This window comes from Paramormyrops kingsleyae, chromosome 20, assembly GCF_048594095.1.
Source record: "Paramormyrops kingsleyae isolate MSU_618 chromosome 20, PKINGS_0.4, whole genome shotgun sequence".
Taxonomy (NCBI): domain Eukaryota; kingdom Metazoa; phylum Chordata; class Actinopteri; order Osteoglossiformes; family Mormyridae; genus Paramormyrops; species Paramormyrops kingsleyae.
This window is the reverse complement of record NC_132816.1, coordinates 2777623-2791084: the sequence shown is the minus strand read 5'-3', so window position 1 is coordinate 2791084 and position 13462 is coordinate 2777623. Positions and strand designations below refer to the sequence as shown.

The 13462-nt window shown below is 42.3% G+C and overlaps 2 protein-coding genes across 3 annotated transcripts in view; both read left to right on the top strand.

Moving 5' to 3' along the window:
• Positions 1 to 13462, top strand: part of LOC140581259 (uncharacterized) — a 149361-nt gene that overhangs the window by 110686 nt on the left and 25213 nt on the right. Inside the window, exons 1-2 of one of the 2 annotated variants that reach the window (XM_072703396.1) lie at positions 7064 to 7224; positions 11055 to 12724. In XM_072703396.1, the coding sequence (XP_072559497.1) occupies positions 11321 to 12661 (1341 nt within the window). In that variant the 5' untranslated portion in view covers positions 7064 to 7224; positions 11055 to 11320 and the 3' untranslated portion in view covers positions 12662 to 12724. Of the gene's footprint in view, positions 1 to 7063; positions 7225 to 11054; positions 12725 to 13462 lie in introns of those variants that run through there. The other variant, XM_072703395.1, reaches the window with a different exon arrangement.
• Positions 1 to 13462, top strand: part of LOC140581270 (uncharacterized) — a 147159-nt gene that overhangs the window by 110760 nt on the left and 22937 nt on the right. The window lies entirely within an intron of this gene.

Genomic DNA, 13462 nt, shown 5'->3' with positions numbered 1-13462 from the left:
TTCCTCCTCTGTCCCCCCGTGACCACCTGTGTCTCATTCACACATCACAACTTAGACACTCTCATTACTTACTCTCTCATGACACATACATTTAGGGCCTTGGGGGTGGGCACACGGAATGGCATCCAGAGGGCGGTCTGTTCATTCAGCCTTACCTCTGGTGCCAGTGCCCACTTCTCAATTTTAAGTTGCACATAGACATTGAGGGTTCTGGGGAGGGGCCGAGCTGACACCAGCTGCTGATTGGCAGAGGGTGGTTAGCGCCATGCCCTTCCCCTGTTTTAAAGCACTTTAGAACAACACGCACCAACACCACATATGAGCGGGCGGAGGGAAGCATGGGGTCTTTTCACACCCCCGTTCTCTGTTCACCATCTGGAGCCGGGGGCTGGGAAGAGCTGGCCGTCCGGTCGGGGTCTGGGCTGGTGGGCTTCTCGGCTGCTGTGGGGTCCGGGGTGGTCTTCTTGTCCCCATGCCAGAGGAAAAAATGGATCCATCTCCGAGGTCTGGTGGCGGATTGCCCCTCTGGGGGGGGTGGTGCCTGGATCTCGGAGTATAGAGTATATATGGGGAGTGTGAGTGTGTGTACGGCGTTCATTTCTGTGTGTCTTTATGTTGGGCGAATGGGTGAATATTTGTTTATGTGTGCATGAGGGTGGGAACGTATGCTTGTGCCTGTTTGTTTATACGCATGTGTCAGGTTGGGTCTTAGACTCCACCTGAAATAACATCTCAGGCTCTATTGCCCCCCGCCACACTCCCCGCTGGTGGATGAGGCCCCTGGCTGCCGATGCGTTGGTGGTTCTCGATGTCCGGGGCTGGATGCTCTGGTGTGTGCTGGCTCACTCTCTGCGGTTGCCTGTCGGGGTCTGGTCCTTCCGGCTCTGTCGGGTCCCGGCTGAGGGGTGGGGAGGCCCTTGGACCTCTGGGCCCGGGGTCCGGTCTGCCCTGGTGTGGCCGGCCGCCGACGGAGCCTGCGTGCTCGCCGCCACGGCCCCCTGGGGCTCCTGCGATGTGGCTGCCGGATGGCCCCCCTCCGGAGCGCTCCTCTGCCCTTTTCTGGGTGGGGGCTGCAATTGTCCCTGCGGTGGTCCTCCTGGGGTTCCCGTGCCCTGAGGGGGCTCTGGATGTCTGGGGCCCGGGTCTCCTCCGTGTCAACTTCATGTCCTGGGTGGGCGAGGCTGTGGCTCCCCACACACACTACTAGACATTTACATGGAGAAACCTTAGGAACACCAGCGCGCTGACACACACAGGTGTGCACACAGGTGCTCACGGACACGTGCTCACGGACACGTGCTCACAGACACACACTGTCTTGATCGGCTGTTGTTTCTGGGCATGTGTTATAATGCTGGTTGTGTGTGCTGTTCAACAACATTTAACGTTTGATGGTCGTTGTGATTAGTACAGATGTTGGTTGTTGTCTTTCTCTTTTCAGCAGACATGGAAGCAGATTATCTGTTTTGTTTTTTTCTTTTCTCCCTTTTTTTTTTCTCCTCTCTCTCCCTGTCTCTCTCTTCCCCCCTTCTTCTCCTTTGTTTCCCCCCCCCTCCCTCTCCTTCTTTTGAGGAAGTAAATAAAAATGTAAAATAAATAAATAAATAAATAATAAAATAAATTAACAAATACAAATTAAGTAGTCCTCCGCAGAGGGGGGTTGGAGGAGGGAATATATATATATAAAAAAAAAAAAAAAAAAAAGAAGCTACAGATCACTGCTTTGTATGGGACATGGGGGGACATCCTGCTCCCCCGTGGAATTCTGCGACGTTTGACTGTCCCGCCTACTGGCTCTTCTGCTTAACCTTTCTGGGATAAGATTCATTTTAAAGACTCACATATAATGTATCATTATAGCGGTTAAATAGAGGAATAACAAAATTATCAACTCGGGACTACCTTTTTCAGAGAGTATCATAATTTACACTATCAATACATTCAAGGTCAGCTTGACACAAATAAATGAATGTAATTAAAACAATCCATCCATCCATCCATCCATCTTCTAACCGTTTATCTTGATCAGGGTCGCAGGAAAGCGTTGTTTCTTATCTTCAAATTTACAAATAAAAGCAGCATATCCCAGCAGCATAACCCCCAGTCTGCTCTTTCGGGATGAGATCTGCACACTTTGTCAGCCACTAGAGGAAAGTGAAGACACTGTCATCCAAATCAAACCAGGATCCTTGAGGCACCTTGAGGTGACGCCTGCTTTGCGACATGGCTGCAGGTATCTGTGGGAAAAAGCCGAGACTGTAGCCATGAAGGGAAGCATCAGCCAGCCGCAATGCCCAGGTACACTGTGGCATTCAAACGAAGCCCAGCTCAGCCTAATGAGTGCAGGGAACACACTGCACCACCAACCAGTACTTCTGAAACAGTGCAGGACCAATACATGATCGTTGCTGTTTGCCCAAATTCTATCCCTATCATCAGCATGTCATAACACGAATCAAGATAGTCAGCCCAGCTGAAATTTTCTATAGTCATCTGGTTCTGCTGGTCATGTGCCCACTGAAGTTTTTTTTCTTGTTCTTAACTGACAGAAACGAAACAGAAACATGTTCGTCTGCATCCGCTTCAAGGTTCAATGAGCTTTTCCTTTCTGCACAACATTAGTCTACTAAGCTGTTACTTTTGTATTTGTGCCCTTCCTGTTAGCTTTAATAAATGTGACCATTCTCCCCTGAAAAAAGAAAAAAAAAAAGAAAACAGCTCAGCAGATCACAGGCACACCACTCCCTGCAATAACGGACATTTATAACACGCGCTGTCTCAGGAAAACTAAGAGCATCCTGAAAGACCCCAGCCACCCTGCACTGGCACTTTTTACTTTCCTGCCATCAGGCAAGAGACTCAGGACAATTCACTCACGCACGACTCGATTCAGGAACAGTTTTTACCCCAGTGCCATCAGGCTATTCAACACACAGTAACAGCAACTTACTCCACACTATGTACTGACACTTTACCTATTTATTATTTATTGCTGCTGCACTACTTTGTCTTCTATGTCTTCTGTGTATTATGTCTTATGTTTTGTCTGTGAGGGAGGGGTTTTCAAGTAAGAATTTCATTGTACTCTGTACGCTGTACTTTGTACATATGACAATAAACTTCAACTTCAGACATTGCAAGTATTAAGCTCCAGTGACGAACCAGCCTTCAGAATTGATTTGTGCATCTATATGAATAACCAGAAATTACAACAAAAATCTCAACACAATAAGCAGTCAAAACATTCAAATGTGTATACATGATGAAATCAATACGTTACAAATACATTTATATCTGACAATGGAAAAACTTTGTACATTACTAGCGATGATCTAAAATCAGACTGTTTACTATGGGAGAGATATAATTTCTATGTAGGCCTATACATAAATGTGCAAATCTCTGTCTGTTTTACACGTTATTCATAAAAGCTGCACTGATACAAGACTAAAAACAATCCGCTTGATTTTTTCACCGGGTCTGATATTAAAGACGCTTATTTCTACAATCACAAACTCTGCGCTAATTGTAAAACAGGTGTTACACCAAATTCTGTGACCATCGAATTCTGTGACTGCTGTACATGTTCGCGAGGTTCCCGTCCACGTGCACGAGCACTCTCCCCATTTTACGCAACGCAATTTAACTTATGTTCTCGCAAAATATGTAGGAGGGTACGAGAGTGGCTATTTCTGAGCTCCGAAACACGTCGGCAGTGCTGTGTCTAATTTCCCCGTTTATTCGCTTTAATTTTACTTCATATTATTTTATTTAGTTTTATTTCGTTTTGTTTTTATTTTTATTTTAAGTTATCTCCACTTTACAATGTCTGTAAGGGAAATATCAAAGACATAATTGCGAAAAAAACAACACGATAGTTCTGCTTCTCAGTTTCATCATCTTACTTTATGCTACTTAACTGCTGTCTTACATTCTGATACACAACTGTTACCCAATCGGCTGATGCAGCCAATTTTGTGATATTCTGTATTGTAGTGCACTACATTTACTGTCACGATTAAATATGCATCGCCACTTGTCTCGTGTCATACTGGAGCTGGAATAAAATGCTCCTTACTGTATTAAACTGGACCATGCCAATACTGACAGGTGGCAAGCCAATTTTCAAGTGTCGGTAAATGTAAGAATGCTGGATACAATGAGACAACAGCTGTCTGAAGCTTATGAAGTCGATGAACATGTCTTTTTAAAGACCCACTCAGCACATTGTTGCCTGAAGATGAACGGTACATTGTTGCTTGTTCAGTAGCCACACCTAGGTCACAAAATCTGATGAAAGTGGTGTTAATTAGTCACCCCTTTGACAGAGCTGACCTGTACACCCCAGTTATGAAATCTTTCCAGGATTACAATTTCTGTTTCTGGTGATGCAGCAGAAGTGCTTTTCACTGCAGTGTCCCTGATTTTTCCCATGTTGCTTTGGGGTCACAGGATTTGGTGGCTGCTATCAAATATTGTGACCCCTCTGTTGAAGGTGGATGGTGTAACCCAGTCATGAAATCTTTATAATATTATCATGTACAATAATGACAAGTCACCTGAAGTGCTTTTCACTGCAGTGTCCCTGATTTTTCCCTTGTTGCTTTGGGGTCACAGGATTTGGTGGCTGCTATCAAATATTGTGACTCTTGTGCCTTGTTTCTTCTACAGTAAAGTCTCCACTGTTTTTGGTCATGAAACCTTTTTGACATGGTCTATGCTTGATCTTAAGCATAAGGCTTACTTTTCTGTTACTGTGTAAGAAATGCTCCTATAGAATTTGATAAAATGTTTGAAACATATAAATTAGGGCTGTCAAAATTAACGGGTTAACGCGGATTAATCCATCATCATGATTAATCTGATTTAATTTTTTAACGCAATTAACCCATCTGCAGCGCAGAATGATTCAAAATCACTGAAATGTCTCTGTCAACCCATTTCGGGTAGTTTTAGTGCGTTCCATTTCCCCTCGGAACTTGTATTCCGAGTCGGATTCCGGAGTTTTGAAGCCGGAAGTGACTACATGCGCTCCCGTTTCTCTGCTCTTGGCGTTTCTCGGACATCCGAGAAATATCTCGTAGCAGCTCAGAGGATCCCGAGTTCAGAATCCAAGATGGCTGCACGTAATGTGTTATCAACTGATACTGCTAACAATGGCAATTAACCGGGCTAGAATTGGACTTCATGATTAGTTGGATTATTTGTCGAATTTACGGTAGTTCGTACTAATTGTAAGTGAACGAAGATAAAGACCATTTAAACTGAGGTACCTTAAATCTGACAAGTTGTCCGGCTAAGCAAAAAATCTTGCTTTTTGATTTGGGTCCATGGAATTGCACTTCTGTGGCAGATGGAATGCATCCGACTCATGTTCAAGATGTTCAATAAACATGTTAAGTGCATATATATTCCCTTTTTTCTTGAGTCTGTTTGCTCATGCAAAATTAAATGTGATTAATATAGATTAAAAATGAATGATATTTAATCATGATTAATCAAAATTAATCCACAGGAACCCTGTGATTAATCTGATTAAAAATTTTAATCATTTGACAGCACTAATATAAATATAAAATATACACAATTGCATAAATAACTAGAGATGCATTTCCGCAGAAAATGTAGGAGCAGCATCTAGAAAAAGTGAGTGGAATAAAAAAAATAAGAATATAAGGAATAACAATATGTGATTGTTGCTTATCGCAACCACATAATAAACTTAGGAAACCAACAAACAAAACTTAGTCTACTTTGAACTATTTTTATTACAATGATATGGTTATTACAGCAAAGTTCTTAAAAATTAACTTTAAATAAACACTAGTGATGGGCACTGCAGCTCATCTCTAAGGCAATAAAAACATAGCGTTGACCCGGAGGTGCTGATTATCAACACAGTTTTTAAGAAAGTGTTCCATATCTTCTTTGTACTGAAACACAAAAAGAAAGGGATCGAGGTCATCCAGATCATCATTCTGTTTTAGTCTGTAGGGAGCTTTCTAGCAGTCCATGTGTTGCATTCGTCCAGAACCGGCTATGAATTAGCATCCCATATAGATATGTGCATCTAAAATAGTATAATTAATAAGAATAATTGTCATGTACAGTAATAATTACTTCAATTCACAGCACATGTAACATTTGTAACAGAGCTGCCTAGTTCACTAAAGCTAAAGATTCGGAACTAAATAAATATTTAAAATATTTTTTTAATTTTTCAGTAGCAAAATCTGTATGGCATTAATTAGAAACTACGAACTCTGGAACAGGGGAGTATGCGGATACAGTCAGTCCAAGCTTAAGTAATCAATCTAAAGCTAAATTTGAAGAGAAAAAAAAACACCGGTCAAAACTTTCTAAAACTCCAGCTGCTAGAATGCTACTATTGTTGCTTGTTTTACCCACTTTTTTCTTTCGACAAAGCTAAACACTCTCCCACTATTTAGACGACTTGGAAAATGTATGTTCTTTCTGTGATAATGAGAGTGAATCCCAGGATCATTTATTTTTCTCTTGTACAGTGGTCAACGCTTTTTGGCCTACTCTGTTTAATTGTTTAGCTTCACAATATGTAATACCACACTTAGAGTATCTCACCATTAAGTTTGCGGTTTTCCTTGAAGAGAAGGATACTGAATTCTTGCTCAACAATATTATTTTAATTGCAAAATTTTATTAACATAACTGTAGCTATTTGAAGGTCTTCCCTAAAAATGATTTAGTTTTATTTTTTAATTCTTAAAAGAAGGTGAAGACCAAAAGTGCCTGTAAACTTTGTACTCTTACGTTTGGCCTGTTTTGATTTACCTGTGCTGTCCCCCTGCTCGGATATTGTATTTTGTTGAAGACGAAATAAAGGAGTTTAATTTAAAAAATAAAAAAATAATTAAAAAAAAATAATTTACTTAACAGAAAAGAAAAAAAACACTCTCGCACTAACAAGTCCGGGCTGTGCGTGGAGATCGTGTGATATCTGGTACTGCCTCCATGGCGTAGTTTGCATAATGTCATGTCCGGACTCGCTTGTGAAGATCACGTGTTTCCGGCTTTCTAGTGGAGACCCTCCTGGTGAAGGTGTGCAGCCAGAGCCTTCTAATTATTCGGCCAGGCTGCAGCAGTCAGCAGACGTTACAATCGTGGTTCTAATTACGACTGAACAGGAAAATACTGTTTGGGGAAACAACTTTCGAGTCACTGACAGGAGGAGGCATTTGCGGCACGGTAAGGCGTTTGTGGGGGATGGGTTCGTAGCTGTGACTGCTAATGTAGCTAGCTAGTTGCGCATTCCGCCGGGAGACATTTAGTTACGTAATACATGCTTGTATGTTTGCAGAAGTGGGTAGAGTAGTCGAATTCTGTACTCGAGTAAAAGTACGGTTACTTCAATATTATAGCAACGGAAGTCGGCGTAAAAGAGCTCAATCTCATTACTTTAGTGAGAGTAACAGAGTATCTAGAAAAAAAGACTACTGGAGTAGCGCGTTGGTTTACAAAATCGGAATTGGTTATTAACAAGCTATACAGTTGCGGGCTTTTCTAATCAACAGCACAGATAAAGTATGAAATCTAAAAGTAAAATATGCTCTCCAAATAAAACAAACACAAAGTGTGCAAATAAAACACCATATACCTTTGATAATCAAAAACAGCCCGGGAAAACCACAGTATATATAATCATTGGGGAGGTTTCATTGGCTAACAGCAGAATGTTAAGTGGTTCTTTGTATAAATAAACGTGGGATATGTATAAAACTCCGAACTTTGGGCAATATATATTTATACACACACACAGCATTTCCTGTTTTTTTTTATGTAAAATACCATACTTGGCAATAAAATAAAATTATATATAATAAAAAAAAAAAAAACTTGTGTGCGGCTAGCACTTTTTTATTGACAATAGCAGCTGTATTTTGTGTTGCATCATCTGAATAAGTAAAATTTGGGAGTCAAACTAAGATCATTGGAGCTGGTGTAAGTGAAGAAAATCGTTCCTTACCATATGTCAAGTCGCAGGTTAAATCAAGTTTAATCCTGTGTAAGGAAAAGTAGTAAAGATCACCTGCATGAAGTTGCCCCCCATGTGTTTCAGATTTCAACCAAACTGGTCTCAATCGTATGTGCCACGTTTGTGCTGGTTTGTGCCGTTAATATTGTCCTTTGTGATGCTTTAGTTTCTGAGGTATTAATGTTTGTAAGGTTCCCCCATTTGCGTCTGATTTCGACCATTAATATCTCGGAAACTAAAGCGGCACAAAGGACAGTTTTAACGGCACAAACGCAGTACATGCGATTGCGATCGGTTTGGTGGAAATCAGACACAAATGGAGGGCTAACATTGCGGCCTTAGAAAAGGTGCAGCGTAGGGCCACAAGAATGATTCCTGGTCTTAGAGGAATGTCATACGAGGAAAGGTTATTTGAGCTAAATCTGTTCAGCCTCAAGCAAAGGAGACTGAGGGGGGACATGATCCAGGTCTATAAGATTCTAAGAGGTTTGGATGCTGTTCAACCGAATAGTTACTTCAGCATTAGTTCAAATACAAGAACTCGTGGCCATAGGTGGAAATTAGCGGGAGAACATTTCCAACTGGATTTAAGGAAGCACTTCTTTACACAGCGTGTAGTCAGAGTATGGAATAGTCTTCCTGATAATGTAGTGCAAGCTGAATCCTTGGGTTCCTTTAAATCAGAGCTAGATAAGATAAGATAGATAACTTCACACTGGTGTCAAAACATTAATATATCAGAAACTAAAGCAGCACAAACAAAAATTTTAACGGCACAAACGCGGCACATAGGATTCAGACCAGTTTGGTTGAAATCTGAAACATATTGGGGGGCCAACTTCACCCAATGTTCTTGGTTGATCATTTGAATAGACAGTGTTAACAATTTATGATTGTGGGGGAGGTCAGGGAGAGGATGAGTGTTCCAGTGGGCGCCATTTGGGTGATAAGGAAGTAATTGAATGTACAGTGGCCAGAGAAGTGGCTGAGCTACCATTTGCTCTCATGGGAAGTCTCCGTCCTTGCAAGTTTGCGCTGGTTAATCGCTGTAAGTGCCTTCCCAGTAGTTTGTGATTGAGCAAATTATACCTAGTCTGGTGTAGGTACTAGAAAAGAGTTTTGGAACTGCCTCCAAGGAGCTACAATTTTGCCAAGTCCCTATAGTATAAACATGACAAAGGTAACTGGTTCTGGGAAAAGGCACTGGTTCTGGAAATACTTCCAGCAATATTGAAATCACCTACAGATGATCAGAACACTAAGTAGGAGCGTTATGGATATGCCCTAGGCCAGGGGTCTCCAACTCCGGTCCTGGAGAGCTACTATCCAGTAGGATTTCTATCCTACCTGGCTACTGATGAGCCACACCTGTTCCTGGTATTTACCTGAGAACAGGTGTGACTCATCAGAAGCCAGATAGGATTGAAAACCAACTGGACGGTAGCTCTCCAGGACCGGAGTTGGAGACCCTTGCCCTCGGGTGACGCAGTCTGCCTGAAATGTTAATTTGTGTCTTTAGCATCCAGGAGTTTTCCAATCTGTATTCTGGTGGACCGATCAGAACGAAACCCCTGCTGTGGGATCAGAGTCATATGCCACAGACCAGAGAAGGAAGGTCTGTTTATGGAGAGGGTAAAACAAAATGTAGGGGGAATTCCTGGTATCTGAGGTTGAAGAGACTGCGAATGAGAGCCCCCAAAAGCTGAAATGGAGTGTATGTGGGTCTCTTCACAAATGTCACGTCCATTCTGAGGTGGTTTAATTTTTGTGTGTTAATCCCAAAAGCAGCCAAATATAGGTTATGCCAGAAAAGGACTAAAATGCAGTTTGTGTGGCTTGAAAATGATTTTAGTTTGCCCTCTGCTCCTATTTCTCTTTTAACCGGTTCAAAACCAGCCTATTTAGAACGTGAATAGCGATCTTCAGCTGAGAGCGGTCCTACACGCTGTCGATGCAAGTAAAACAAAGAAAGGTGATAGGGTTTATACTTCCAACAATTGAAGTTTTTAAAAGAAGACAGATTACGGATTTAGTTTTTTTTCATGATTCTACATAATGATTTCAGCGAGATATAAACTGAAATACATGAGAAAGATATGCGGTCGACGATGCCCTCGTCCCCAGAGCGTTGTTAATAGTCACTGCATCATATTTATCGCTTTCTATATTTATATGGTCACAGTTTTTCATTTTTCATTCCATCTACCAATAAACTGTGAAAGGGATTTTATTGTTGCTACTTGCGTTTCAAACTGCCTTTCCAAAGTGATGGGTGTGGGGTGCAGTGACATTCCAGACTGATGGGCCATTGACAGTACGCAAACTACTACAGGTGTGAGGACACCTATCTCATCAATATTCATTGTGAAGGCCACTGACTTTGAGAAAAAGAGTGTCACTCTAAATAATCAAACCACATAAAATTTCAGAATGTCTTTCACCTATGTGTAGCCAACCCCTGTGTCTAAGCTTCAGAGCTCAAAAATCTTGGCTAGAAATGTCTATAATGTGATTTTTTTTTTTACAATTTCTCAGCATGTCTGAAAGTAGGTTTTGGAAAGCATATGTTTAAAGTTGATTTTAACAAAAAATAGAATAATAACATTCTAAGTGGTCTCAGATTATTGGTGCTGAGTTTGTGCTGAATAAAAGCACATGTAACACTTTGGGATAAATGTTTTTTAGATAGGTGAAATATTTTAAAATGTCATGGCATGTCAGACTACCCCGAAAGTGGAAAAGAGGCCTCAGACCCTAGTGGGTTAACACATACCATCAAAATCGCAGTTGTTTTGGTGTATTTGGAGGTAATAGTTTGTACTTCAAGTTGCCATTTAAAACCAGCAGTGTTGGTGCTCTGTGTAGTTCAGTTCAAGCATGTCAGAGATTGCAGTGTGAATAGCACACTGTGAACATGAACTGCGTATGGAGTAACGAAGGCTCTTTGGATGATATGTTTGCCTTATTCACTATTTTCCTAATAATTTTTGTCTATTAACCCTGTTCCATCTCAGTACTGACTGCTGTCTCCATCTTCCCTCAGCAAGGAGAGTGGATGAATCCTCCCAAACCTTTGCTTGCTCTCAGGATCCATTCTCCTACACTGCAGACATTGACCTGCACAGACATATCAAAATATCTCACCCCAAAGAGTGTGTCATACAGCTGAGGACCGGATCTATCAACACAACCCAGGATTCACCCGCTTCTGCTGGCCCCAGTGCCACTCAGCCCAGTACAGACACACTCAGTACCCTGGAAGAAGCCAGTACATACACACTGACAGCACAACAGGGTTCCCAGGGTGAGATGACTTTCAATATAAACAGAGACTGTAAAATACACAGGCAGCCTCACACAGAGAAGTCGTCCCATCTGTGTTCTGAGTGTGGGAAGAGCTTCAGTCGATTAGGACACCTAAAGATCCACCAGCGGATTCACACAGGAGAGAGGCCCTACCAGTGCTCCCAGTGTGGGAAGAGCTTTAGTGAGTTAGGAACCCTAAAGATCCACCAGCGGATTCACACAGGAGAGAGGCCCTACCAGTGCTCCCAGTGTGGGAAGAGCTTCAGACATTTAGGACACCTAAAGAATCACCAGCGGATTCACACAGGAGAGAGGCCCTACCAGTGCGTCCAGTGTGGGAAGAGCTTCAGACATTTAGGACACCTAAAGAATCACCAGCGGATTCACACAGGAGAGAGGCCCTACCAGTGCTCCCAGTGTGGGAAGAGCTTTAGTCAGTTAGGAAACCTAAAGAAACACCAGCTGATTCACACAGGAGAGAGGCCCTACCAGTGCTCCCAGTGTGGGAAGAGCTTTATTCAGTCAGGAACCCTAAAGATCCACCAGCGGATTCACACAGGAGAGAGGCCCTACCAGTGCTCCCAGTGTGGGAAGAGATTTAGTGAGTTAAGATACCTAGAGGGTCACCAGTGGATTCACACAGGAGAGAGGCCCTACCAGTGCTCTCAGTGTGGGAAGAGCTTCAGACATTTCGGACTCCTAAAGGTCCACCAGCGGATTCACACAGGAGAGAGGCCTTACCAGTGCTCCCAGTGTGGGAAGAGCTTTAGTGAGTTAGGAACCCTAAAGAATCACCAGCAGATTCACACGGGAGAGGGGCCCTACCAGTGCTCCCAGTGTGGGAAGAGCTTTAGTGCATCGGGAACCCTAAAGAAGCACCAGCGGATTCACACAGGAAAGAGGTCCTACCAGTGCTCCCAGTGTGGGAAGAGCTTTAGTGAGTTAGGAAACCTAAAGAAACACCAGCTGATTCACACAGGAGAGAGGCCCTACCAGTGCTCTCAGTGTGGGAAGAGCTTTATTCAGTCAGAAACTCTAAAGAAACACCAGCGGATTCACACAGGAAAGAGGCCCTACCAGTGCTCCCAGTGTGGGAAGAGCTTTATTCAGTCAGGAACCCTAAAGATCCACCAGCGGATTCACACAGGAGAGAGGCCCTACCAGTGCTCTCAGTGTGGGAAGAGCTTTATTCAGTCAGGAACCCTAAAGATCCACCAGCGGATTCACACAGGAGAGAGGCCCTACCAGTGCTCCCAGTGTGGGAAGAGCTTTAGTAAGTCAGGAACCCTAAAGAATCACCAGCGGATTCACACAGGAGAGAGGCCCTACCAGTGCTCCCAGTGATGATCTCGATTTGAGAAGCATTGAGAAGCACTCTCTTGACAGTTCATTATCACAGTTAGTCCAGTAAGTTGGTTCTTGAATTTTTCTGAATTGTATTTGTGAAATACCAGTATGTTGGGTCCCCCTCATTAGTCCTGTTGATGTTTAGGATTTGTTTGACAAAGATTCGGAGGCAGTGTTTTAATAGTTACAGTATATTTTGAAGGTAGACTTCGACTGCAAAGCAGTTTTATAAACTACTGAAAAATTACACAGTTGTGTGTTTTACAGAAGAGGATTCGGGCCACGTGAAATAATACAGAGAATTCTGAGGAAGAAGTCTGAATCCTGACATTACAGTCAGAGGCTGGCTGCAGACCTCAGGCTCCATGCAAGACACAAAGCAGAATACACAGAGGCCCTTTCCTTATCTAGGGCCACAAGTGCAGATGTCAGTGTTGGTGGAAAATGACAGAATTGGTAGCATTCCTTCACATTAATTGATTTGGGAACATATTTTTAGGAGGCAACATGAGAATATGTTATATATTGTAGTTTATTCAGACAAAATGAGTGTGAATTTTGTGTTGGCATCTGAACAAGAATAATTTTCATCGCATGAGCTTTAATTGTGATTTTTTTTAATCGTCTTAAAATGTTATGAAACTTGTCATATTGAAGACAAAGGTATGTCAATTTCTCTTCATTACACAGTGTTTGAGTATACTATCTTGGCTACAGTTTACAAAAAAGGGTTTGAATTGTTTTAGTTATTTTTCTACAACCCATTACAAGAAAGAGTAAGACTATAAATAATAAACC